Source organism: Cynocephalus volans, chromosome 2 (genome assembly GCF_027409185.1).
Source record: "Cynocephalus volans isolate mCynVol1 chromosome 2, mCynVol1.pri, whole genome shotgun sequence".
Lineage (NCBI taxonomy): Eukaryota > Metazoa > Chordata > Mammalia > Dermoptera > Cynocephalidae > Cynocephalus > Cynocephalus volans.
This window is the reverse complement of record NC_084461.1, coordinates 189,082,202-189,108,171: the sequence shown is the minus strand read 5'-3', so window position 1 is coordinate 189,108,171 and position 25,970 is coordinate 189,082,202. Positions and strand designations below refer to the sequence as shown.

Sequence of the window (25,970 nt, the reverse complement as noted above, 5' to 3'; positions counted from 1 at the left end):
TGAAATGAAAATACCTTTATGGTTTCTTCTGATAAAGTAGTGCCAGTGCACTGAAAATATTTCAGACAATATAGAAACGTATAAAAAAAAAAGTAAAATGACAAGCAATCCCATTCTTCAGAAATAACTAACATTAACAATTTGGTGTATGTCTTTTGAGAATAGCAAGACTTCTAAATTCAAGACTTCTAAAACTCAACCCAAAAATTAATTTTAGAGCTAATTTAAAGTGTAGAGCATTTTTTTTCTTTCTTTTTTTTTTTAAAGATGATCAGTAAGGGGATCTTAACGGTGTTTTCAGCACCACGCTCTCTGAAGTGAGCCAATCGGTCATCCCTATTTAGGGATCTGAACCCGTGGCCTTGGTGTTATCAGCACCACACTCTCCCAAGTGAGCCACAGGCCAGCCCATGTATATAGCATTTTTTATAGTCCCAGAGCCGGCACTCTCATATACTGTTGATGGGATCATAAACAAGTACAACTTCTATGGAGAGTAATTTGGCAATTTCTGTCAAAATTTTAAATGCACATACTTTTGATGTAGTAATTCCACTTCCAGGAATTTCTTCCACAGATATTTTTACAAAAGTAAAGATTATATACAAGGCTGTCTGTGCAGAATTGTTCATAATAAAAACAACCAGAATGTTAAATGTACATTAATAAAGGACTTGTTAAATCAATTATGGTATATCCATATAATGGAATACCACACAGATGTTAAAATATGTAAACTAGAACAAAGATCAGCAAAACAGGGCTTGGGGGCCAAGTCTTTCTCTGTTTTTGTATATAAAGTTTTATTGGAACACAACCACATCTACTCATATCTATCAGTGCTTCTGGCTACATGGGTAAAGGTGAATAGTTGTGACAGAGACCATATGCCTCAAAAAGCCTATCTAGCCTTTTATAGAAAAAGTTTGCTAACTCCTGAACTAGACCTATGCCTACTGATATAAAAAAGTTGGCAAGATATCCTACTGAGTCAAAAAAACAAAGGTACAGAACAGTGTGTAGAGTATGACTCAATTTGTGTACACATGTTTTATACACATACACACACACACACACACACACGCATGCACAATTTTTTGAAGGATAAACTTTTCACAGTGATAACCACTGAAGGCTAGAAGCAACTGGGGAAGGGTGAAGGTGGCAGCAGGAAATTTCCTTTGCACTTTATACTCTTTTAGTACTGACTAGTCAATAAATGAGGTTGGCATATCTAGGTTTCAATATGGAGAAAAATTAAATCCCTATTTCATGCCATCAGAAAAATAAATTCCCAGTGGATTAAATACCCAAATCCAAAAAACAAAACTCTAAAACTTAGAAAACAATACAGAACATCTTTATGAACTATAGGAAGGAATGAGTTTCTTAACCAAGATTCAAAAAGCTCAAGCCATAAGGAAAAAATACAGATGATTTTGATGACAACAAAAATGAAAACTTTGGAAGGGCCAGCCTGTGGCTCACTTGGGAGAGTGTGGTGCTGATAACACCAAGGCCATGGGTTTGGATTCCTATATAGGGATGGCCGGTTGGCTCACTTGGGAGAGCGTGGTGCTGACAACACTAAGTCAAGGGTTAAGATCCCCTTAACAGTCATCTTTAAAAAAAAAAAAATGAAAACTTTAGTATGACAAAAAACATTACAAATAAAATCAAAAGATAAGCCATAGAAGGGAGAAAAGATCTGCAAGCAAACAAAAGGTTATTATTGCAAATCAACAAGAAAAATGAGCAATTCACAGAAAAAGAAAGCTAAATAACCAATAAACACACACACAAACATACACGAAAAAAGGCTCAACATCACTGGCAATCAGGGAAATGAATATTAAAATAACGTGGAGAGTGGCTGGCTGGTTAGCTCATTTGGTTAGAGCACAGCCTTTTAACCCCAAGGTCACGGGTTTGGATCCCCAGACTGGCCAGCCAACAAAAACGAAAATATTTAATTAATTTTTAAAATTTAAAAATAAATAACAGGGAGAGAACAACAACAAAAAAAACACAGAGATAGAATATTCATCCATCACACTAACAAAAATTATAAAGTCTGATCATATCATTATACTCCCTGAATACAATGCTAAAGTGCTTTGGCTGTACTCTGAATGTTTTGTCATGTGTGTACTAATTTTATAGTAAACGAACAGCTTAAATCATGGGTTGGAAAACTTTCCTGAAAAGGGCCAAGAAGTATAGATTTTAGGCTTTGAGGACCATTGGTCCCTGTTGAAACTACTCAACTCTGCTGTTACAGGGCTAAAGCAGCCATGGACAATATGTAAATAAATTGGCATGGCTGTTTTGCAAAATAATCTTTATTTTTATGGTCACTGAAATTAAATTTCATATAACTTCCACATGTCACAAAAAATATGATATTTTTCAACTATTTCAAAAGGTAAAAATCACTCTTGCTGATTGGCCAACCAAAAACTGACAGCAGGCTATATTTGGCTCACAGGCCATAGCTCACTGACCCCTGGCTTAAATGTAAAAAAATAAGAGTATGGTATTCGAGATGATTTGAATTCTGGTATTTTCTTATCAAATGATCCTTGATATGGTTCATTTGAAATAAATAACATTAGAAACTTCAGTCAAGAAAAAGAACACAGAGAAAGTAGAAGGTATCACTACTTTGTTCATTCATCTATTCATCAAATGTTTCCTGAATAACTGAGCCAGTGCTGAGTTGGCAGTAGAAAGGGAAAGTGAATAAATCCCAAGCCCAGTGTGATGGAATCTAACAGCCCCACAGAGGAGAATGGAACACATCCCACTGCTAACTAAAACATACCACGGTAAAGGTTAAACTGGCATGGGAATGTGCTATCCAGGAACATTCTGCCCAGGGATGAGGTCAAAAGAGTCTTTACAGAAGAGAAGTCTTAGGCCCAGCCCATGGCTCATTTCGGAGAGTGTGGTGCTGATAGCACCAAGGCCGCGGGTTCAGATCCCTGTATAGGGATGGCTGGTTCACTCACTTGGAAGAGCGTGGTGCTGACAACACCAAGTCAAGGGTTAAGATCCCTTTACTGGCTATCTTTTAAAAAAAAAAAAAGAGAGAGAAGACTTGAAGTTAAAAATAATAATAACCACAAGATCTACTGAACATTCCAGGCACTGTATTTCCTGAATAAAATCCCATTAAACTTGTCATTAAAAGTATAGGGCCGGCCCTGTGGCTCACTCGGGAGAGTGCGGCGCTGTTAGCGCTGAGGCCGCGGGTTTGGATCCTATATAGGGATGGCCAGTGGGCTCACTGGCTGAGCGTGGTACAGACAACACCAAGCCAAGGATTATGATCCCCTTACCAGTCAAAAAAAAAGTATAAATAGGGGCTGGCCATGGTGTTGGTAACACCAAGGTCAATGGTTTGGATCCCTGTACCGGCCAGCCACCAAAAGAAAAGAAAAAGTATAAATAGGATTTGAACAGGGTGAGGAAGGAGGGAAGGGTGGTTGACAGCAGATGGAAGAGAACTTGCAAAGGCACAGACGTGTAAATGTGTGTGGCCTGTTTGGAGAATATCAGGTAGTCACAGCAGCTGAAACATGAGGGTACAGTAAACATGGGCACAGACGAAAGTGAATTGTGAGAGCCCTGAATACCATGTGACAGCTTCTAGACTTAATCTAAGGGACAGTGTGCAGGCATTCAAGGCTTTGAAGTAGGGGAGAGAAGGAACAAGATCTGTGTTTTAGAAAGGTAATCTGTAGGCTGTGTGGGGGGTAGTGTAAAACCCAGAAGGCTAGAGGCAGGGAAAGTTAGGAGGCTGATGCAATCATTCAGGTGACAGAAGACAAGGTTCTTTTTTTTTTTTTTTTTTTTTTTTTGTCGTTTTTTCATGACCGGCACTCAGCCAGTGAGTGCACCGGTCAGTCCTATATAGGATCCGAACCCGCGGTGGGAGCGTCGCCGCGCTGCCAGCGCAGCACTCTACCAAGTGCGCCACGGGCTCGGCCCGAAGACAAGGTTCTAAACTTGGGTGAAGACACAGGGGAATGCAGAGAAGTTAGTAGGTTCTCAAGATTTTCTGGAGAAAGTTTAGAAACTTCCTGTCTAGTGATTTTTATAGTTTCTATAAAAGAGGATATTAGGTTGTCTGTCGAGTATGAAATTTTGGGTCGGGGTGAGGAACCTGGAGGAGCTGGTAATTTGGAGCAGTCCCTGAGAGGAATATGAGTGGAGAAATGGAGAAGCTTTAGCATGCTGCCGAGGGCCCAGCTGCGGTTGGAGCTCAAAAACTCACTCATTTAGCCAGTTTGCACAGCTGGGTAATTTTTTCAGTAGTTCTGGAAAGCCTAGACCCAGGGCCATAGAAAATCAGTACTTGGGTTGATTTAGGATGGAGAATTGGCCAACCAGACACCACAGAACCTCAAAAGGAGAAGGACATGGGTTCAGATCCCGATACCCACCAGCTACCAAAAAAAAAAAAAAGGAGAGAGACAGCTGTTTGGCTCTTTTTCCTTCCTGCTGGCTGGAATGAGAAGGTGATAGCAGGAGGTGAGGCAGCCAAGATAGACCATGAGGTGCAAGTGGAAATGAAGAGAACTCACAGCAGAGTAACATGATGGAAACAGCCCTTGTCCCTGATACCACAGAGCTGCATCCTGGCCCCAGACCACACACCCAGTCTTTTATGTGCAAGAGAAATAAACTTCCATCATGTTTCTGTGACTGTTTTAGTAGGTTTTCTAACACTTGAAGCCCAAACTAATCTTACTAATGTAAGTTGAACTGAGTAGGGAAAGAAATAAAACCAGAGAGGGGTTGATAAAGAGAAGATCAAATAGACTAGAGGCTTGACCTTGTAAGTCCAGAAGCAGGTTTAAGGGCAGTGAGGTAGAAGAGAGGAAGGTTATGATCAAAGGGGGAATTTCATTGAGCATTCAAGGTTTCAGAAGTAGGACAGTTTCCAGGGAAGGTAGTTCAATTCTGACAACCACCACCACAGCATCTCATCAATTATTGAGGATTTAGGAGGAGCTGAGCACTCACTGTACTAAGCAATGCTTCCTATAAATCTCAAGGAGGTAGTCACTATTATTAGCCCTAATTTAATGATGAGGAAACTAAGACTCAGAGACATTGCATAATTTGCCCAAGATACTCAGTCACTAAGTGGTGCTTGGATTTGATTCAAGAGCCAGAGCACCACGCACTGGGTACACTGCTGCCCAAATGTTCTCGTCTTCCTTACCACTCTCCACTGGCCCATCCCAGTCCCACAAAGTGAAATAGAATGGAGAGCTCACCTGCAGCCACTCTCCCTGGAGAAGGAATGAGAACTCCACCCATGTCAAAAATCACGGCTCTGTAGGTGCTGCCTCCAGAATGTGTCCATCGGTGGGTTCCCTGGTGCTTGTGCTGGATGTGTTTCAGGAAGGTGGCCCTCTGAGCCCACTGGAGGTGTGAGAACTGGAAAAGCCTCCTTATGCACATGTTGAGACCAAGGCTGTGAAAGAAGGCACAGGGCACAACTTGCCTTCACTGCCTCCAACCCAGGCCTCCATCCTGGAGCTCAGGGGAGCCAACTGTACATCTCCAAATGATCTCCAACAAACAATTCAAACCACATTCACAACTGACCTCAGCGTCTCCTCCTTTCCTGACTACTCAGGAAAGGGGTCCATCAACTACCCAGCTTCCTGAGCTGGAAAACAAGGATTTACCCTTGACTTTCTGCATCTCAACCTTAGCCACCTCAACTCCAGTTGCTCTGTGCGTCAATTTTTCCTCCTGAAAAATCTCCATTGACCTTTTGCCATTCTATGCCGTTTCCTCAAACACATGTTCTCTGCTGGCTACCGGCCTTTGCATATGCTGTTCCCATGACCTGGAATGCTCTCTTCCTCCTGTTGCCTGCCTAATTCCAAATGTCCTTTGGCTTGTAGTTTACCTGTCACTGTCTTCATGAAACTTCTGGCTACCACAAAAGACAGATTAAGAGTCTTTCCTGTATACTACCAAGATGTCCTGTACTTACCTCCTAGTACTTATGATGCCACCATCACAGCATCAAAACACATCATCTCTCTGATAGATCACTGCAATAACCTAACTGTTCCCCATTGCCTCACTTCTAAACTTACTTCTAAAAGGTTCAGGGGGGAAAATAACATACATACACAACACACAGACAGGCACATGTATACAGATATATACCCACATACACATGTAGAAATGACCAAACATGGCAAAATGTTACTAGTCAATCTAGATGGAAGGTATATGGGAGATCATTGCACTTTCAACTTTTCTATATGTTTGAAATAAAAAGCTGGGGCGGAAAAAGAATTAAGACAAATTCTACTTTCCTCATGAAAATCTTTAAGCTTTTTATGTGACTTCTATAGTGAAAAACTTAGTAAAAATCAGGTTAGGGCCGAGCCCGTGGCGCACTTGGTAGAGTGCTGTGCTGGGAGCGCGGCGACGCTCCCGCCGCGGGTTCGGATCCTATATAGGACTGACCAGTGCACTCACTGGCTGAGTGCCGGTCACGAAAAAACGACAAAAAAAAAAAAAAACGACACAAAAAAAAAAAAAAAAAAATCAGGTTAGAGCAAAACAGCTTGGTAAGGAAGTCTACAAGTTTGTGGGAGTCACTTTAGTGCTGTCATAAGGACTCAAAAAACTACACAAGTATCTAAAAGAAAGAAATCTGGGCTGAGCCCGTGGCGCACTTGGTAGAGTGTTGCACTGGCAGCGCGGCGACGCTCCCGCCGCGGGTTCGTATCCTATATAGGAATGGCCGGTGCGCTCACTGGCTGAGTGCCAGTCACGAAAAAACGACAAAAAAAAAAAAAAAAAAAAAGAAAGAAATCTGAAGCAGTAAATCCTGAAAATGACATAGAATTTCTCATATAGCTGGAAATTTGCTGAATTTGGGAGTAAATTTTGGAATTAAAATTTTGAGGTTGATTTGCATTTTCAATTTTACTTACTTCCCATGCCAAGGTAAAAGTTTATGATAGAAGGGCTGCTGGCCCCGTGGCTCACTCGGGAGAGTGCGGTGCTGATAACACCAAGGCCACGAGTTCGGATCCTATATAGGGATGGCCGGTACACTCGCTGGCTGAGCGTGGTGCAAACAACACCAAGCCAAGGGTTAAGATCCCCTTACCGGTCATCTTTAAAAAAAAAAAAAAAAAGTTTATGATAGAAAAGGAAACTTATTTATAGGCTGGTAAAAATGTCAACACATTTTGTGTGAGGGTTAACAGAGATGAAAAGTGTCTTTGTGGCCAGAAGGGTCAACTTTAATCCTTAATGAGGGTGCTGTCCCCTACATACTCCTGCTAATGGATATGTGGGCAATGCTCCCATGAGCTGCTTGCTTATTCCTTTAACTATAGTTGACTGTTTTCTTCTAGCCACTTCCCAATGCTCTCTTCACAGTGGGAAAATGCTGTAATTTTTCATAACTCCAAGCCTTGGTTACTGCTATACTCATTGATAGAACACCTTTCCTTGCTTTATCCGTATGGTGAATTTCCACTCATTTTTACATCACAGCCTTAGCTTTACCTCCTGTATGGAGGCTTTTCTTTCTTTTCCAGGCAGACTATGGTACTTTTTTCCCCCACTCCCACAGTTCCTTCTCCGTACCTTCATTAGAGCACTTACTCCACTACACAGTAACTGTTTTCATGTCTATCTACTCCTATACTTGTAAGCTTCTTAAGGCAAGGACTATCATAGTTTCTAGACACATAGCAGGTGCTCAGTATGAACTGGAAGGATGCATAAACTGGATGAATCAGAGAACAGGGAAAAACTGGGGACAAGCTTAGTGATGGGCAGCCACAAAGCACAGTAACATGTCCTATTTGCCCATCTCTGGTTAACAATTCTAGTTCTCTGGAAATGGCATCTTCCTTTTGTACTATAAAATTTGCTTTCTTCCTGCCACTCAGAATAATGAAATTACCATGATAATGTAGATTTGCTACCTAAATTATGCTGTCGTTAAGTATTCACACATGGTGCATACTGTAATACACAAAGGAGATGGTTTAGCAAAGAGATGAAGAATGTTGGCTCTGAAATCAGATTGCCTGGGTTCAAATTCTACCTCTGCCACTTACTAGGTGTGAGATCTTCAGCAAGTTTCTCTGAGCCTCAGTTTCCTCTGCTGTAAAATAAGGACAATTATAGTATCTGTCTCATAAAGTAGTTGTTACCACTGCATAAGATAAAGTACACAAAGCATTCAAGTTAGCACTGAGCACACCATTAAATGTTATTTATTACCATAATATACTAAAAAAGTTCACAGGTCTCATATGTTATATGCACATACTATGTGTGCATGGTTTAATGCATTTTCACATAAACCAATGATTCTCAACAGGAGGCGATTTTGGCCCCAAGGTGACACTTGGCAATATCTGGAGACATTTTTGGTGTCACCACTGGGAGAGAGGTGCTACTGGTGTCCAGTGGGTCAGGCTAGGAATGCTTGCAAACATCCTACAATGCACAGAACACACATACACAAAGAATCATCAGGACCCAAAATGTCAACAGCGCGGAGGTTGATATAAACAATGTATACTGGAACATATTTCATAGGATGCAGTCACAAGCTAAATACATGCATATAACATATGGTTATATTATACACATATATAGTCCATATACCTACACATGTCCAGGATGTACTGTGACACACCTTACATATCACTATGGCATATACCTAGAATAGTATCCTGTTATGTGTGTGCCATATATGCATTGATTGTGGCTGTCATTATCTTTTTTTTTTTTTTTTTTTTGGTAGTTGGCTGGTGGGGGGATCCGAACCCTTGACCTTGGTGTTATCAGCACCACACTCTAACCAAATGAGCTAACTGCCCGGCCAGGCTGTCATTATCTACATGCTAAGGGCAGTCTCACATACTGGAGAGAATACTAATGTACCTCTACACATATCATTTCATTTTATCCTCACAACCCTATGAAGATATTATCCCAACTTTATGCAATGACTAGCTCAAGATCGCACAACTGACGGCTGGCCGGTTAGCTCAGCTGGTTAGAGCACGGTGTTATAACACCAAGGTCAAAAGGTTCGGATCCCTGTACCAGCCAGCCACCATTAAAAAAAAAAAAAAAAAAAGATTGCACAACTGGTGATAAAGGTCGACTCCACAAGAGCAGGAACTGTGTTTAATGTTACTCACCAATGTATCCCAAGCACCCAACAATGACTAAGGCTCTCGGTAAACATATGTGAAGTGATAGATCTGGGGAGTGGGACCCATATCTATCTCCAGCACCATCGCCCTAATTGAGTCAGAAGCTCTGCAACCGAGTCCCCATGGGCCCACAGAGAAGCAACTTCACCTCTCAAAACCTCAGCGAAACCTATACGCAAAGTGGGGCTGACACAAAGCAACCCTTCCTAGGGTTAAAGCGATGGGTCAAAAACAACAAAAGAGGCAAAAGCTCTCTGTATAGCGCGCGTTCCTCGGACACTGTATTAGGAGATCTAGTGGAGCCGGAGAGTCCACGCCCCCAACCAAGGTGGGCTGAGGATGAGGCCTCTCGGGCAGGCAGAGGTTAACTCGGGCCTGGGCACAAACCCACCGCTCAGCCTCACGGAGTGGGGGCCAGAGCCTGAAATCCCAACGACGTCCTTCCTCCACGACCTCTTCGCCGTCCGGAAGGGTGCAGGATCACCTCCGCGCCGCACCACCCAATCGTAACGCGCGCGAGCGCGCGCATGCGTACCGCCACGGGTCAGCGACGGCGGCCGGGAGGCGGAAGTGGAGGTTGTTGTGGCTCCTCGGGTTGCGCGAGGAGCTACTGCTGCTGAGGCGGCAGCGTCGCTGAGGCCGTGGCGGCGCTGCCGGCCCCGGGCAGCTCCGCTTCTCTGCTAGCCACCCAGCCTCACCTGAGCCCGCCGGGGCCTGCACCGGCCAGCGCCTGCCCTATGAGTGTGTCACTGGTTGTCATCCGACTGGAGCTCGCCGAACATTCGCCCGTCCCCTCCGGCTTTGGCTTCAGCGCCACCGGTGAGTCCCGCGGCCTCGCCGCCTTCCCGGTAGGCACGCCTGGCGCTCACCCTCCCAGAGTACGGGCCCGGGGAAGGCCGCGGCGAGGGCTTTTGCCGGAGAGAGGAGCTAGGAGATGGTTGGGATCGCTCTCGGTTCCATTCATCTTTGAGAGGCCTTCCCAGGTGTCGTCTCTGGGAAGCCCTTGCCCGACCCTCGCTTCCTAAAAACGGGCATTCAGTTTTTACCCGGCGCGTCTCCTTCTCCGCCCTGCGTTAAGAGTCGAGTTGTGCGTTTGTCTCACTTGCTTTCCTCTAGGCTTTGTGAAGGCAGGGAATGGGTTCCCAGAGACACTGACAGTCCGTGGTTTCATTAAACTGTTCCTCTTTGGAAGGATATCCACTTAGGTGCCCTGTAATGATAGTAATAGTAACTGAAATTTGGATACTTTCCATATCCCAGCATTGTAGTAAACAACTTGTGTACGTTATCTTTGCAGTACCCCTATGAGGTAGATGGGTGGTATGTACCTTTTACAGATTGGGAAACTGAAGCCCAAACTGTATTAGTCCGTTTCTGTTCCTTCTAACAGAATACCGGAAACTGGGTAATTTATAAAGAAAATGAAATTTATTTCTTACAGTTTTGGAGGCTGGGAAGTCCACGGTCCAGGGAACCCATTTGGCAAGGGCCTTATTCCTGGTGATAAGCCTCTGTATCCACGCAGAGTATCATATGGTGAAAATGGACTGAACAAGAGAGAGAGAGCTGACTTTTTGACTTACCCTCCTTATAAAGCCATTAGAATCACACCCATTGCACCATGAATGAATCAATCCTTTCACAAGGGACTGTCCTCACAGTCTAATCACCTCTAAAGGCCCCACCTTTCAAATATCATTATTAGATTTCCCATCCCCATAACACTATTACAGTGGGGGTCAAGTTTCCAATACATAAATTTTGGGGAGACGTATTTAATCCGTAGCACCCAGTGATTCAATGATTTGCCCAAGGTTATCTGTAAGTGGTGAAACTGGGATTGTAACTCAGGGAGCTGGACTTGAAGGTCTGAGCACTATACCACCAGCTACACGTCTCGTTAGAGGGGCATCCAGCTATGACGCTGTTCCTTGGTCCTCAAATAATTACCCGAACATTCATTCAGGAAATATTTATTGGTTAGCTCAGTTGGTTAGAGCACAGCCTTGTAACACCAAGGTCAAAGGTTCAGATCCCCATACTGGCCAGCCATCAAAAAAAAAAAAAAAAAAAAAAGATTGAATGCTCATTATGTGCTGGAAGTTTTGTTGTATGCAGAATCAGACATGGTGTCTACTTTAATGGTGCCAGCAGTTCAGTGGGGGAGACAGAAGAATTGAATAAATACAAAAAAGACCAACCAAACAAACAAAACTATGACAAGTGCTGTGAAGGAAAGGAGAAACAGTTTGGGAATCTATTACAAGAGGATCTGTTTGGTTTGGCGGGCAGGGGCAGGTAGGGATGGTGTCACTGGAAACTTCCCTGAGTACATTAACTTTGGAGCTGCATATTAAAGACTGAATATGATTTAATTTAATTTTATTTTACTTAGAGAGCTTCCACTGCATGCTAGCCACTGTAGTATAAGTTCTAAGTGCTGGAAATACAATGGTGGGCAAAACAGGCTGTGCCCTAACAGAGCTTAAATTAAGGATATTTCTAGTCAAGCCTCCAAATTCCTTTTCCCTTTTTATGTGTTTCATTGATTTAAATCAATAATCTTAGATTTTCATGGCTTGAGCCATGGCATGAGGGTAACCTAGGATGTTTAAGAAGGCTACCCCTTAAGATTTTTGAAATTTTGTTTATTTATGGACTTGATACCTTCATTTTGGGCTTAACACATAGTTTCACTTTATCGGGTGTTACTAAAATGTTAGTTTATTTGGGCATAATCGCTGTCGAACCTTCCCTAAGGCTTTTACTCTTGTTGATTTGCTTTAAAGTGCATGATTTCACTAGAACAGCCCTGCATTTCTGAGTTTATTGTACTGGCTATTTATTAACTGTTTACTGGGTACTGCAGGAGTCTCAGAAATGAGTGAGGTGGATAATGCAAAGGCTGTCTTATCATCTTGGGGGAGGGCAGCAGAGGGAAAAGGGAAACCTACCAGTGGATACATTGAGAACGGAGAGGAGGTTGTTATTATCAGGTATTAATTATTCATGTGTTCTTTAGCTGGGGAAATGTCTGATGAGGAAATCAAAAAGAAGACATTAGCTTCAGCTGTAGCCTGTTTAGAAGGGAAGTCACCAGGGGAGAAAGCAGCAATCATCCATCAGCATCTTGGCCGTCGAGAAATGACAGATGTGATTATTGAGACCATGAAGTCCAACTCAGGTGTGCTTTCTAAAACCCTAAACTCTGTCTTGTAATGTGAGTCCCTGGTTGCCTGTTTTATACATGTTGTTTGATGAGCCTGTGATTTTGGCCTCTAGCATACTTTTATCTTTCACTGTCTATGTGCTTTACATATGGTCATTACACCACATTCGAATGTCTCCAAATATTTCTTTCTGGGTTATAACCTGGGTTGACAACTGGATTTTGGTGGGGGAGAGCTTCTAACCACCTAAGTCAGTGACAAATCACGAATGCATCCAGATAAACATGTTGTGACTTCCTTTGCTCTGCTAGCTCATTCCAGCCAGGGAGTGGATAATATACTGCATCTCCAGCATGGAGGTGGTCAGAGCTGGTACGTTTGGATTTCATATTTAATAGTTTGGAATGTTTGTTCCACTGAGGAGCATGTAATGGGAGACACCTGCTCATATCATGGTACTGCTTAATATAAGAGGCATCCTTGAGTTTCTGAGGGTGTTAATGAGATTTCTATGGGGCAGAGAGCTTTAAAGTTGAGATGCCCCCAAAACTCAGCTGTTCTGCAAGTATAGTTCTTAATGCAGTGCATTACAATTTCCCTATCAAAGTTTATTCTTCAGTAGTGAGTAGAATTATGGTTACTAGAAGCTGGGTGGGGGAGTAGGGAGGGGAAATAGTGAGCATTTAGTTAATGGACACGAAATTACAGCTAGGTAGGTAGTGGTGTACAGTAGTGCTAGATATCTATAATTAACATTTATTTTATGTTTTCAAATGGCTAGAGAGAGGAGCTCAAATGTTCTCATCACAAATGATAAATTTTTGCGATGGTAAATATGCTAACTACCCTGAGTTGATCATTATACATTGAATACATTTATTGAACTATAACTCTGTACACCCTAAATATGTACAATCCATATGATTCAGTCAAAGAATAAATTCCTTAGAAAGAAAAATTCGCTTCTCTGACTTGAAATTTTAATCTAGTTAGAATCCTTCAGCATATTTCTTATCCATTTATAATATACTAATTTTTGATTTGTGAAAGATGAGCTAAAAGCTACAATGGAAGAAAGGAAGTCTTCAGAAGCATCCCCTACTGCACAGAGAAGTAGAGATCAAAGTAAAGAATGCATAAACACTGCTCCCGATTCTCCATCCAAACAGCTTCCAGACCAGATTTCGTTCTTCAGTGGAAATCCATCAGTTGAAATAGTTCATGGTATTATGCATTTATACAAGACAAAGTAAGAAAAACCTTTTTCCTTTTGGGTTGGTCTATTTTCTGCCTTAGGGTAGAGAAAACTTCAAAAAGATAGTACTTTCATGTATTGTGTATTAAAGAATTCTCAGATATTTTACATTTGGCTAATCTTGTGGATTGGGTCAAAGCTTTTCCTTATTAAAAAAAACAAAAAACAAAAAACACATGTAGATACACTTAAGAAAATACCTGGGGGTTGGCCAGTTAGCTCAGTTGGTTAGAGCGCAGTGTTATAACACCAAGGCCAAGGGTTTGGACCCCTGTACCAGCCAGCCACCAAAAAAAAAAAAGAATATACCTGGAAAAACATTCCCTTAGCAGGTGACATGAAAGGTGATTGGAGAACTGAAAGGAAGAAAGATAAAAAAAAGAAAGTGATACACAACGTTATTATAGTCTCAAATCCCCACTAAATCTTTACCAAAGAAGCTGCCAAGAAGTCAGTGAACTAACTACAATTCTATCACTTTTTTTTTTTACCCTTTTCTGTGGTCCAAACACAGCTTGCTGGGGCCCAGTGAAAGGAAGCATTTGGTTAGATAATCCACAAGTTGGGCCATCAGCTCCTTAGATAATTGGTAGCTGATATCTTAAAGGCTGTTCTGTGCTAACTTGTTTGCCAGGTTCTTCCTGGGAAAACAGCAAGTACTCAGGTAGCCATTTTGGTTCACAGCTGTCCAGTGAGTTTACAGCATTTCAAAAACAAGTTGTATTGTAGGAGGCTTTTCTTGCCCCTCTATTTCAGCTATTCCAACCCAGCAATACATTATGTAATCTTTAATCACATCTTCATGGTTTAGAATTCTCTCTTATATTTAGAGCTCTTTTTTCTTCTAGACCTATGAGAGAAGTTCATAGCTAGAGCTGTGCTTCTAAGTTATCCAATGACAGATTATTATTCAAAATCTAAATGAGAATAAAATACAAACTGAGAATTTGCCTAATGCAGACTTATAACCTTAACAAGCCTTTAACTGAAGATTAAAAATTATGGTGAGAGGTGTAATGTAGAACATTTTAAAGTTTGCTTTAAATTCCACTGCAGGTGTGTTTTAAGGGATTCTACATTTACCCATCTAATGTGTATTTCCAAGTAAAATAAAACAAGCTGTTTAAATTGATTTGTGAAATATTACAGATTTCATTTTTTCTATTTTCTTGGATACAAAAGTTGTCAATTAGTGTTGTCTGAACTAACCATACTTCATCTATTCAAGACAGTCTAATTATTGTCTTGTTAGTAAGATGACCTCCTTAAAAGAAGATGTGAGGCGCAGTGCCATGCTGTGTATTCTCACAGTCCCCGCTACAATGACCAGTCATGACCTCATGAAGTTTGTCGCCCCATTTAACGAAGTAATTGAACAAATGAAAATCATCAGAGACTCTACTCCAAATCAATATATGGTGCTGATGAAGTTTAGTGCACAGGTAAAAGTTAAGATATTAAAAATCTCTTTGCCACAGAAACTGTATTGTTGAAACTGTATGTTACCAGCTGTGTGTGATTTCTGTTTTGCGCTTAAGGTTCTTGACGTATGTGTTCTAGGGTATTGTTGTAATTCTAGATTTATTTCTAAATTCACTAGCAGAAATACAATCTTAATTCATACCTATGTTTTTTTTTTTTTTCTGACTGGTAAGAGGATCACAACCCTTGGCTTGGTGTCATCTGCACCACACTTAGCCAGTGAGCAGACTGGCCATCCCTATATAGGATCCAAACCTGCAGCCTCGGCACTACCAGCACCGCACTCTCCTGAGTGAGCCACGGGGCCGGCCCATACATGTGATTTTTTATAGATCGTATTGGATATGAAATCTAGGATTCTGTTTGTTTATCCAGTTGTAACTATTCTAGTAAAATAGTAGTTCCCAAGCTTTTGAAGTTGATGCTGTCTTATTATTTTGCCATTACTACTGCTTTTTTTATTCTCTCTTTTTTTTTTTTTTTTTTTTTAAATGTTTTTGAGTGGTTGTTATTCTCTTTTTAAAGGTACTCTTTGGCACATTTTTGAAAATCTATTTTAATTTTTTAAACTTTTGGTGACAAGGGATTTTGTGACATTCCTTGAATTATTAAAGATGGTTTAGTGTTCTGATTGGAAATCACTGCACTATAGAGACAGAAACACTGAAAGAATGGTGATATTTTCAATTTTTAAAAGTGTTTATGGAGTATAACATACTTTTTGATGTGGGAAGGTTTTGCCATTTATTCCATTTCACTTACTGCTTCTAGCAGTACTTTGCATGCACCTCACTTCCAAAGATGTTAGAGAGGTATTCTCTTGGTTCTGCATACTCATTTTTATGAGTATGCATGTTTTTATATGAATATAAAAATGAGGTAAGCTTTAAGTATTATTCGGGTTACCAAAGAGCTACCCTATCCTTAGGTTTCATTCTATTTGTGTTTGTTCATTGAGGTTTCATTAGGTTTTGACATGCAGCTTTGTCAAAAGTTAACTTCCTGAATTTGCCCCAGGTAAACAATTCTAACTTACTATTAGACAAAGAAATGGGTGTGCCTGTAGGATCATTTGCCATTGTTTCTTTGACTGGTCACCGAGGTTTATGATGAAAGGAAGCCTATGACACAAGGCCTGTTTGCCATCTCCTCCTTCCTTGTTACAGAAATCCAGAGTTGATAGCAGTGGCAGCCATTCCATGGCCATGTGGAGGAAATTAGAGAAATGAGAGTTGGATCATATTTGTACCTGTTCTGTGGGCCCCAGAGAAAACCTTAATGTAGAGTCCTGTGTACAAGAGGGTACATGGTTATTTAACCTTTACAAGGTACTACACCATTGACAGACACAATTAAAACATGGGTTTCAATCATCCTATAGACTTGAACTTCACAAGTTGACATTAAGAACAGAAAAACACTTAACTCCTTTCACTGACCGACAAAAGAATTTCCTGGGGCACTGAGGAGCTTTGCAAACAATGGGAAAGTGGAGCCTTAAACCACTTAAATCTGGTACCACATGATAGTAAGCATAATGGTGTTAATATGTAACCTTTATAGATGGCTGCTTCTATACCACTCACTGCTAACTGCTGCACATGCGTTCTCATTTAATTCTCACTACAGTCTTTTCAAGTGGACAGATACTGTTGTTATTCTTGTTTAACAGATGAAGAAATTGAAAGCAGAGGGAGATTTGTGATTTACCCAGGGTTACATAGCTATAAATAAATGACCAAGCAGGGATTGAGCCCTCACTTTTAATCCCTAGGACATACTCGTCCTCTAGTAGGAGTGGGACAAAGGTATGAAGAAGAAGGGAGACCATCATTGTTAGCAAGACATTCTGTAACAGCAATATTTTATTTTTTTAAATTTTTATTTATTTATTTATGTATTTATTTTTGTGACCGGTAAGGGGATCGCAACCCTTGGCTTGGTGTCGCCCGCACCACGCTCAGCCAGTGAGCGCACTGGCCATCCCTATATAGGATCCAAACTGGCGGCCGCGGCGCTCCCAGCGCCGCACTCTCCCGAGTGAGCCACAGGTTCGGCCCAACAGCAATATTTTAGTTATAGTTTCTACTTAACAATTAAGGGTGACTGGCCAGTTAGCTCAGTTGGTTGGAGCACGGTATTTTAACACCATGGTCAAAGGTTCAGATCCCCATACCAGACAGCCGCAAAAACAAAAAACAAGGGCAATCAGCAAGTAATACAAAGGAAAAGTCACAGAAATAGATTGGGAAAAAATGTTTAAGAACTTGTTAGGTTTTTGAAACAATCTAAAGTCTGATAACCCCACAACACTAACCTGTTTAATAAACCACAAACTATCCTATAGCAAGTGCCGCCCTTCATAATGTGCAGAGAATACTGAGGGTATTTTCTGTTATTGTTAATGGATTTTCTTTGTATATCTGCACTATCCTTTCCACTTCTTTCTTTTGATCAAGTGCAGGTTGCTCAAGTTGACAGATGTTTTCTGAGACTATGAAACAGCTTGCTGTGTGTTCTTTCCCATGAGAATAGAGCCCTTGACTGTGGTATTATGAGTTGGATTATATATTGCTAACATTGGATCTTAGAGTCTGATCCCTAGCATGGCCCGTCCTATTAAGGAGTTTCTAAGACCTAATAACCCTCTTGGGGTAAGACTGGAAGTTGTTAATTGATATTGGGCTCTAACGAGAATAATAGACTTAATAGCTACCAATTATTGAGCACTTACTAGATTCTGAATACTGTGCTAAGTGCTTTTCATGCATTATCTCTTTGAATCCTCTCAATGGTGCCATGAGGTAGGTGTTGTTACTTTTATATTTGTAGTTGAGGAAACAGGCAGAGATAAGTTACTTGCCCAAAGTTAGACAGCTAATGAGTATCAGAGTTAGGGTTCTAACCCATGTAGCTTGACTACATAGCCTGGGCAGCTAACTACATTCTTATTTCTTTGTTTTTCTTACCAGAGAATTTTTAATAAGAAATCATGGGCTGGCCAGTTACATCAGTTGGTTAGAAGATGGTGTTAATAACACCAAGGTCAAGAGTTTGGCTCACTGGACAGCTGCACCTCCCCCCACAAAAAAAAAATCATAAGCCTTCTCTGTATCTTTTATAATCTCTTGAATTTCTGTTAGCCTTAGCTTTATGTTGGAGGTCTTATAAAGCGATGTACTTACAAACTTCATAGCATGACCTTTCGGAAACTTGGTCTTTCGATAAGGAATTTGTAATTCATCAGGACAAAGGAAAGCAGAAGGGGTTCAGTTTTGTTGTTTGGGGTACAAAAAAGGACAGATAATCTCTCAAGAGAATGTGTTCGTTCATTTTCACTTGCGTGCTTAGTTAGGACAGCCTGAAAGACCCCTCTTTTGAGAAGTGAAAATATGTTCTCGATGCTGTAGTTGATCACTGTGGCAGCGAAGGAACCTTGATTATAATGGATTTGACTTTTTCGGAGTTCATTCTCGGAAGAGAACAGTAAAAACAAAGGACTAAAAAGAACCCAGTAATGGCTGGGTTTCTTAAGTTTGGGGATCCATACAACGCAAACATTTTAAATAAAAGAGTTGTTTCTTCTATGTTTTTTGCGTTTAGCTTCAGGCTTTTGTTTCGTGCATTTTGACAGTGAGTTGAAGTAGGAACCATGTATATTTTGTTCCCCGCTCTATTCCTAGTGTACAGCACACTGTCTGACACATGCTAGGTGCTCAGTAAATATTCAAACAAATGAAGCTACATTTCTAATACCGAGATTTTAGAGAAGGAGATCAATGCGTTTAAATTGGAAAATAGTAACTGTTTACTGATATTGTCATTTCAAAAAGTATATTTCTTTGGTATAGATCAGCAGCTCCCCCAAGAAAGGAATAATTTGTCTGGTGTTGAGCGGGTTTGGTCGCACACCTTGCCACCTCCTCTGAAGACACTTGGTTGCTTAGCGAGCATTTACAGAGGTCTGAGTCGAAGGAGGGGTTGGCCTTCTTTGGCAGCCAGCTCCTGGTGGTGCCTGAGGCCCTGAAGAGCTGAGCAGAGGCCCTGACTTCCAGGCAGTCAGTTCCTTCAGTACATGAATTCTTGTGCTCACTGTGCTGCTTATACTTCCAAAAGCACTTCAGGAAAAAGCCATTGTTCCTGAAGAATGGGGGAAGCCATTTTAGGTTGGCTGTTCTCAGTATTAAAGAGGTTTATTATCCAACAACTGGTTTTAAACATTTTGAAGTTAAAATGCACTGTACCCGATACACAGATTATTTCCTTCAAGAATGCTCCCTCTGCCCCCTCAAAAGTAAAAGTACATTTGGAATTGATCATCCTAACTCAGCTGCTTAGCTCACTTGGTCATATTAAGAAAGCATAAATAATCAAGAATCCACAATTGAATTACGTCATTGGAATGGAATTAAAAGCTGCTGAGAAGCTTACGGTGGCTGTGAGATTCAGAGCCCTATGAGGGTAGACAGGCAAGACTATTTCTGCCTGGTACAGCCTGAATCTCTTCCTAGATGTTGACAATGCGTCATTTCCTTTTGCAGAATTCCCCCCAGAAGCAGCTAGTCTACTTTGGTAGGGCCAAAGCACACAACTTTCTATGTTTGGGCCACTGCCCATGTGGGAGTGAAATCCAGACAAGCTGTGGACTCTCTGTTGCCTCAAAAAATTGGCTGAGTTTAAATACTGGAATCATCTCTTTGTTGCTTTCTACTAAGCCTAGACTATAAGGCTTCATTTACCTGTGTCCATATTCACAAATGCACATGTGTCTTTGCATCTTTACCTACACGGGGCTGTTTCTCCTTTTTCCATCTGTCTTCCACTGCAGAGGAGTGAGACCATTAGTATTTTAAGGGCTGGTTCATCTTAGATCTCTTGTCCTTGACCAGAAATTTTGCTTTTGGTATTGGACACTAGGTTGTTTAAAAACTCCTGATGGGATCCTTATCTAACTATTGTGTGTTATTATTACTTGATTTATTGAAGAGGAGTTGGTTTTTTTTTTTTTTTTTTTTTGACCAGTAAGGGGATCACAACCCTTGGCACGGTGTGGTCTGCACCACACTCAGCCAGTGAGCATACCGGCCATCCCTATATAGGATCCGAACCCGCAGCCTCAGTGCTACCAGCGCCACACTCTTCCGAGTGAGACACGGGGCCAGCCCAGGAGTTGGTTTTTCATTTCATATAATTTCCAGTGGTCCTTAATTTTTTTCTAACATAAATGCTGACATTTTTAAAAAAGAATTCTTCCGTAACAGTTGTCAATTATGGTTTGGTTCCAAGCTTTGCAAAAATGAGTGTTTGCCATCAGTTGCTGCAAAAGTGAGGACTAGAGGGGGGAAAATTGTTATCAAGGGAAATGTTGACCGTTGTTGTTTGAATATTAAAATTGTGGGCCGGCCCGTGGCTCACTCGGGAGAGTGCGGTGCTGAATATTAAAATTGTACTAGCTATGAGTTTATTGCACTTCAGTAGCTTCTGCCAGTTCAAGTAAAAATTCTCAAGTAGCTCAGGAAACATTTTAGAGATGTAGGACATTGACCTGCAGAGTTCAAGCCCACCAGACTGCTTCAATAGATGTTACTTTTGGTGGTTGCTTTCTCTCCTAAGTATAAATTTTAAAAGCTGATGAGGAGAATAATTGAAGCCATGCATCTCGAATATAAAGCAAACTTTCACGATATCTATTTTAATCTTTTCCTTTTCCCCATTGGTGTACATAGGCTGATGCAGATAGTTTTTATATGGCATGCAATGGCCGCCAGTTCAACTCAATAGAAGATGATGTTTGCCAGCTGGTCTATGTGGAAAGGGCTGAAGTGCTAAAATCTGAAGATGTAAGTGTGAATAATTCTTATATTTGACTGTATCAGATTGGTATAAAATTAAGTGTTAAGATATCTGTGGAAATGTCCAGAATAGGCCAATCTATAGAGATGGAAAGTAGATTAATGCTTGCCAGGGGTTGGGGGAAGAGAGGAATGGCGAGTGACTTCTAACAGGTATGGAGTTACTTTTGGAGGTGATGGGAATATTCTAGAATTAGATAGTGGTGGTGGGTGTATAGCCTTGTGAATATAGTAAAAGCCACTAAATTGTATACTTTAAAATGGATAATTTTTATATTATTTCATGTTTTTAAATTGCAAAGAATATTAAAAACTGAGTAATTTATAATACTAAGGTCAAGGGTTTGGATACCCATACTGGCCAGCTGCCAAAAAAAAAAAAAAAAATTGAGTGTTCACCTATTACAGATTAATTAACAAAGCATTGTGTGGAGCTGAAAAGAAATGTTTTGTTTTAAATGTTAACCCTTACTCCCCTTCCTAATTCTTGATTACTTTGTTTTTAGTTTTGTTTTTTTAATTCTGTTTTGGTAGCAATTTGTAATTGCTCTGATCTGCCACCCTCTTTGGGAACCCTTCCGACAACATATGCTCACTTGAGTCATTTTATAAAGTAGCAGATTCAGCTCTGTGATTTATTTATTTATTTATTCATTTATTTTTAAAAGATGACCGGTAAGGGGATCTTAACCCTTGACTTGGTGTTGTCAGCACCATGCTCACCCATTGAGATAACCGGCCATCCCTATATTGGATCCGAACCAGTGGCCTTGGTGTTATCAGCACCACATTCTCTCGAGTGAGCCACAGGCTGGCCCCACCTCTGTGATATTTTTAAGATTTCCTTTCTTTTAAAGTAGACCTAAAGGTCTTTTTACCTTTATGGAAATAAGTTCTGATTGGGTTGTTCTATCATTAGATTCAGTAAAGTAAAATGTGATAAGTGATAAAATTGAGCTTCTGTTGGGCCAGGTGCTGCATGAGGCCTCAGTTTTAGAGATTCTTTTCTCTAAATGAACATGGCTTCTTGAGAGAGTTCCTGTAAATATGTGCTCTTCAGGGACTGCAGATGAATGTGCTTTTTCTCCGTTTGTGCTTTTGTGTATGATTCCCCACTTCTGCCTAAGTAATTCCTTCTCATCTTCAGGCTGGCAGGGCTCAAGTCGACATTGCTGTCTTGGGGTGCCTTTCCTGACCACCTAGACTGTTGTGCCCCCTATTTTACACCCAGTCATAGCTTCCTGTACTTTTTTCCCTAATTTGATTTTTGTCTCTCCCTCCACTAGGTTCAAAGCTATGTGAGGGCAGGAAGAAACTGCCCTATGAGAAACTGTTTTCTTGGACTTACTGTTTTTGTTCACCATTGTTCCACACCTGGAACAGTATCTGGTCCACATAGCAGGGATCCAATAAGTATTTGTTAAATGAGTGAATAAATGAAAATTAGTGTTGTCGATATTATTATTATTAATAAGTAGAAAGTGTTGAGTTATAATTTACTCTGTGGGAAAATCATTCAGATCCATTGCTAATCTGCTTATTTTATCCCTTTGTGTCCGGTTATTGTCCTAGACATTTAGAGCTAAAGCTAGGAGTCTGGTAACATTTTTGACTTACATATTAAGGTTTTGGCAGCAATCTTCCTCCCTTCCTAGAATGTCAGCTCCATGGGGGCAGGGATCTTTGCTTTGTTCACCACTGTATTCCCAGTGCCTAGCATAGCACTGGGAATATAGGAGATGCTCAATCAGTATTTGTTGAATGAATAAATAAATGAATGAAAGTCTTACCAATTTAAATTATTTGCATAGAACAATAATGTTGAGAACATCCTGCTAGGAATCAGAAAGCAACATGAAAACTACTGGTAAGAGAAAAAAAAATTGCTGGTGGATGAAGAGTGTGGCTTATGTGGTATGTTTCCCTGTAGGGTGCCAGCCTCCCAGTGATGGACCTGACAGAGCTCCCCAAATGCACGGTGTGTCTGGAGCGCATGGACGAGTCCGTGAATGGTATTCTCACCACGTTATGTAACCACAGCTTCCACAGCCAATGTCTGCAGCGCTGGGATGACACAACGTGAGTTCACCTCCACAGTATCAAAGTCCATTATAACCCTTTTCCAGAATTAAAAATAGCCACCACCAAAAATGGACCATTCCAAGTATCTGACTTTATAAACCTGGCACCATGATAGTAAAGAGGTTACACAGAAGGACCTTCCATTTTTTTCCTTCACTTTCCTCAGTTCACATGGGAATCAGCATTCTTAGACCAAGTCCTTTTTAGTATGCTGATTCTGAATGCTTGTGGAATTTCTCAAAGCAGCGTGCATTGTTCTTTCCTTCCCAGAGCTAGAGAATGGGGAAGAAAAAAAAAAAAAAAAAATGCAAAGCTTAGCTTTGAGGTTCTTATGCTAAAATGAAATCTATGTCTGGAATCTCATCTATCACCTGCACTTGGTGTCTACCATTCACTTTGGCTTTCTTATCAACTGGGCTACAGCACCCTAACATTTTAGCTTTATCAGGCTGCTGGTGGCTTGGTGGCTAGTAGTAATAGTGTCATTAAGCAAGAGGCATACACCTAGTGTCTTCTGATTCCCAGCACAACAGAGGCCTTAGATATAGGTGGCATTGCTGCAGACAAAGAACAGAGGTGTAGCCTGTGCCTCTCCGTCCCCCCACCGCCAAATCAAGAGTAGTTGCTCCCTTTGCAAACTATACTGTAGCACTTAGCTAGAAAGGTATATCAGATGCTGTCCTTGTGGGTTTCCTGATACAGAGGAGAAGAAAGAGAGTCTGACAATCATGCAGATAAATGTGAAATCACAGCCATAACAGATGTTGTAGAGGAGCAGAATGTGGCTTCACAACTGAAGAACTGGGGCCATGATGCAGCCAGGGACACCTGAGAAATGATGTCTTCAGGAGGATATGAGTTAGCTGAGAGAAGTTGGTGTGGGGTAGGGATGTGCTTTTGAAGAGGAAGATCACATTCCAAAGCCCAGAAGTTAGGAGAGGAGAAAGTCCACAGGAATCTCTTTCTCCACCCACAAGTGGCCTGGTGGCTAGAAGAATGCCAGCTTTCACAAAGCAGGGACTTTGCCTGTCTTGCTCACTGCTGTGCCCCTCTCACCAGGGAGACCTGGTGCACAGTAGGAGCTCATTAAATATTGGTGAGCAAATAAACTCTGGGTTTCTGTAGCTTATTTAGCTTCCCTACCTTATTTAGCTGGACAAGAATCTTGCCGCAATTCCATAAAGTCCTCAGGATGCTCTGGGGTATCATTCGGTAGTTCTTCAAAGAATTGTCCAGGTTTAAAGTTGCCTTGAACAAAGCCATACTGAGATGTGTGCATTCTGTAAAATGTTTATCTGTATCTTGTGTCCACCTGCTACACCATTTAAGTTCTGGGCACTTCTCTGTTCCCTGACACTCCAATTTTACTTTCTGCATCAGTTAATTGTCATAGATCCATTGCATTTTAAAGTTGAAAGTTGGGCCGGCCCGTGGCTCACTTGGGAGAGTGCGGTGCTGAGAACACCAAGGCCATGGGTTCGGATCCCATATAGGGATGGCCGGTTAGCTCACTGGGGGAGCATGGTGCCGACACCACCAAGTCAAGGGTTAAGATCCCCTTACCGGTCATCTTTTAAAAAAAAAAAAAGTTGAAAGTTTCCTTAGGCCGTCTTGTCCATCCTTCTCATTTTACAGAGGAGGAAACTAAGGCCCAGAGGTAAGAATTAGTATGCTCAAAGTGTCACAGCCAGAGAATGCCAGAACTGGGACTAGAATTCAACCCGTCTTATGGGATGTGAGCCATGGCACCTGCCCTTAAAAGCATGCAGTTGATTTAGTGAGTGGGTTTTTTTTGTTTGTTTTTTTTTTGTTTTTTTTTTTTTAAGAATTGCTTGTTCCCATGTTTAACTTTATTATTATTTTTTTTTGCAATCAATATTTATTTGTTATTTTTTTTTTCTTCTTCTTCCCTCCACCCACCCTTTATTTGTCTGTTTATTTATTTATTTATTTATTTATTTTTAGCTCCTACGAATAAGTGAGAACATGTGGTATTTCTCTTTCTGTGCCTGACTTGTTTCACTTAATATAATTTTCTCTAAGTCCATCCATGTTGTTGCAAATGGTAGTATCTCGTTCTTTTTTATAGCAGAGTAGTATCCTATTGTGTAGGTGTACCACAGTTTCCTTATCTACTTATCAGATGATGGACATTTGGCCTGGTTCCAGCTCTTGGCTATTGTAAATAGAGCTGCTAGTGAGTGGGTTTTGAACCTCAATGTTTGCATGGTACAGTGCTAGATGCTTGGGGGGAGGAACCAAACCCATATCTTCATTGGGGAAGCTCCATCTAAAGGAGTTTACACATGTACATAAATGTTTGTGATTCTAGGTATAGATTAGAGGAGGGAGAGATGGCATCCCTAACTGGGGGTGCTCAGGAAAGGCTGCCCTAGGAGGCAGCATTGGTACCAGGTCTTTTAGACACTTGGAGATGTCAGGGAAGACCATTCTGGGACTGTTGCCCCAAGATTTCATCAAGAAAATAATATAAAAACTTAAAATTTATTTTTGGAGGGGAAGGCAGTAAGAATTCTTAAAACTGTCACTAGACAGATGATATGATATATCACAGAGTGCTAATTGTATAATACAAGTACTTTTTTTTTTTTTTTTTGGTAGCTGGCTGGTATGGGGATCCAAATGCATGACCTTGGGGTTATAAGGCTGCACTCTAACCAATTGAGCTAACCAGCCAGCCTCCAAGTAACTTTATGTTTATAATTTTTTCCCTTTTCTATTCTCAGGATCAGATTTACATTTCAGAAAGATCATTTTGGCACAATGTACAGAGTTGGATTTCAGAATTAGTTTGTTGTTTTCTTATTCAGCCACTGCCACAGCCACTGCACAGACAGAAGGGATGACACAAAGCTAGTTTCTACCCCTGGCCAGA

At 41.0% G+C, this 25,970-nt stretch overlaps 2 protein-coding genes across 12 annotated transcripts in view; one reads left to right on the top strand and one right to left on the bottom strand.

The window, feature by feature from the left end:
- The window catches only part of ACAD10 (acyl-CoA dehydrogenase family member 10), a 48,699-nt gene extending 39,001 nt beyond the window's left edge, over positions 1-9,698 (bottom strand). For 3 of the 7 annotated variants that reach the window (XR_010022613.1, XM_063085813.1, XM_063085816.1), the window contains exons 1-2: positions 9,625-9,695; positions 5,289-5,488 (exon numbers count right to left, since the gene is read on the bottom strand). Coding sequence is in view for 4 of the 7 variants with exons in the window: in XM_063085813.1 (XP_062941883.1) it covers positions 5,289-5,475 (187 nt within the window). In the remaining 3 variants the exon portion in view is untranslated. Of the gene's footprint in view, positions 1-5,288; positions 5,489-8,120; positions 8,168-9,624 lie in introns of those variants that run through there. The other 4 variants (XM_063085814.1, XM_063085815.1, XM_063085817.1 and 1 more) reach the window with 4 other exon arrangements.
- A 101-nt stretch (positions 9,699-9,799) lies between these two features.
- The window catches only part of BRAP (BRCA1 associated protein), a 30,954-nt gene continuing 14,783 nt past the window's right edge, over positions 9,800-25,970 (top strand). Inside the window, exons 1-6 of one of the 5 annotated variants that reach the window (XM_063087112.1) lie at positions 9,800-10,052; positions 12,256-12,417; positions 13,454-13,652; positions 14,911-15,100; positions 20,867-20,980; positions 22,923-23,071. In XM_063087112.1, coding sequence (XP_062943182.1) covers positions 9,971-10,052; positions 12,256-12,417; positions 13,454-13,652; positions 14,911-15,100; positions 20,867-20,980; positions 22,923-23,071 — 896 coding nt within the window. In that variant the 5' untranslated portion in view covers positions 9,800-9,970. Of the gene's footprint in view, positions 10,053-12,255; positions 12,418-12,714; positions 12,776-13,453; positions 13,653-14,910; positions 15,101-20,866; positions 20,981-22,922; positions 23,072-25,970 lie in introns of those variants that run through there. The other 4 variants (XM_063087114.1, XM_063087113.1, XM_063087115.1 and 1 more) reach the window with 4 other exon arrangements.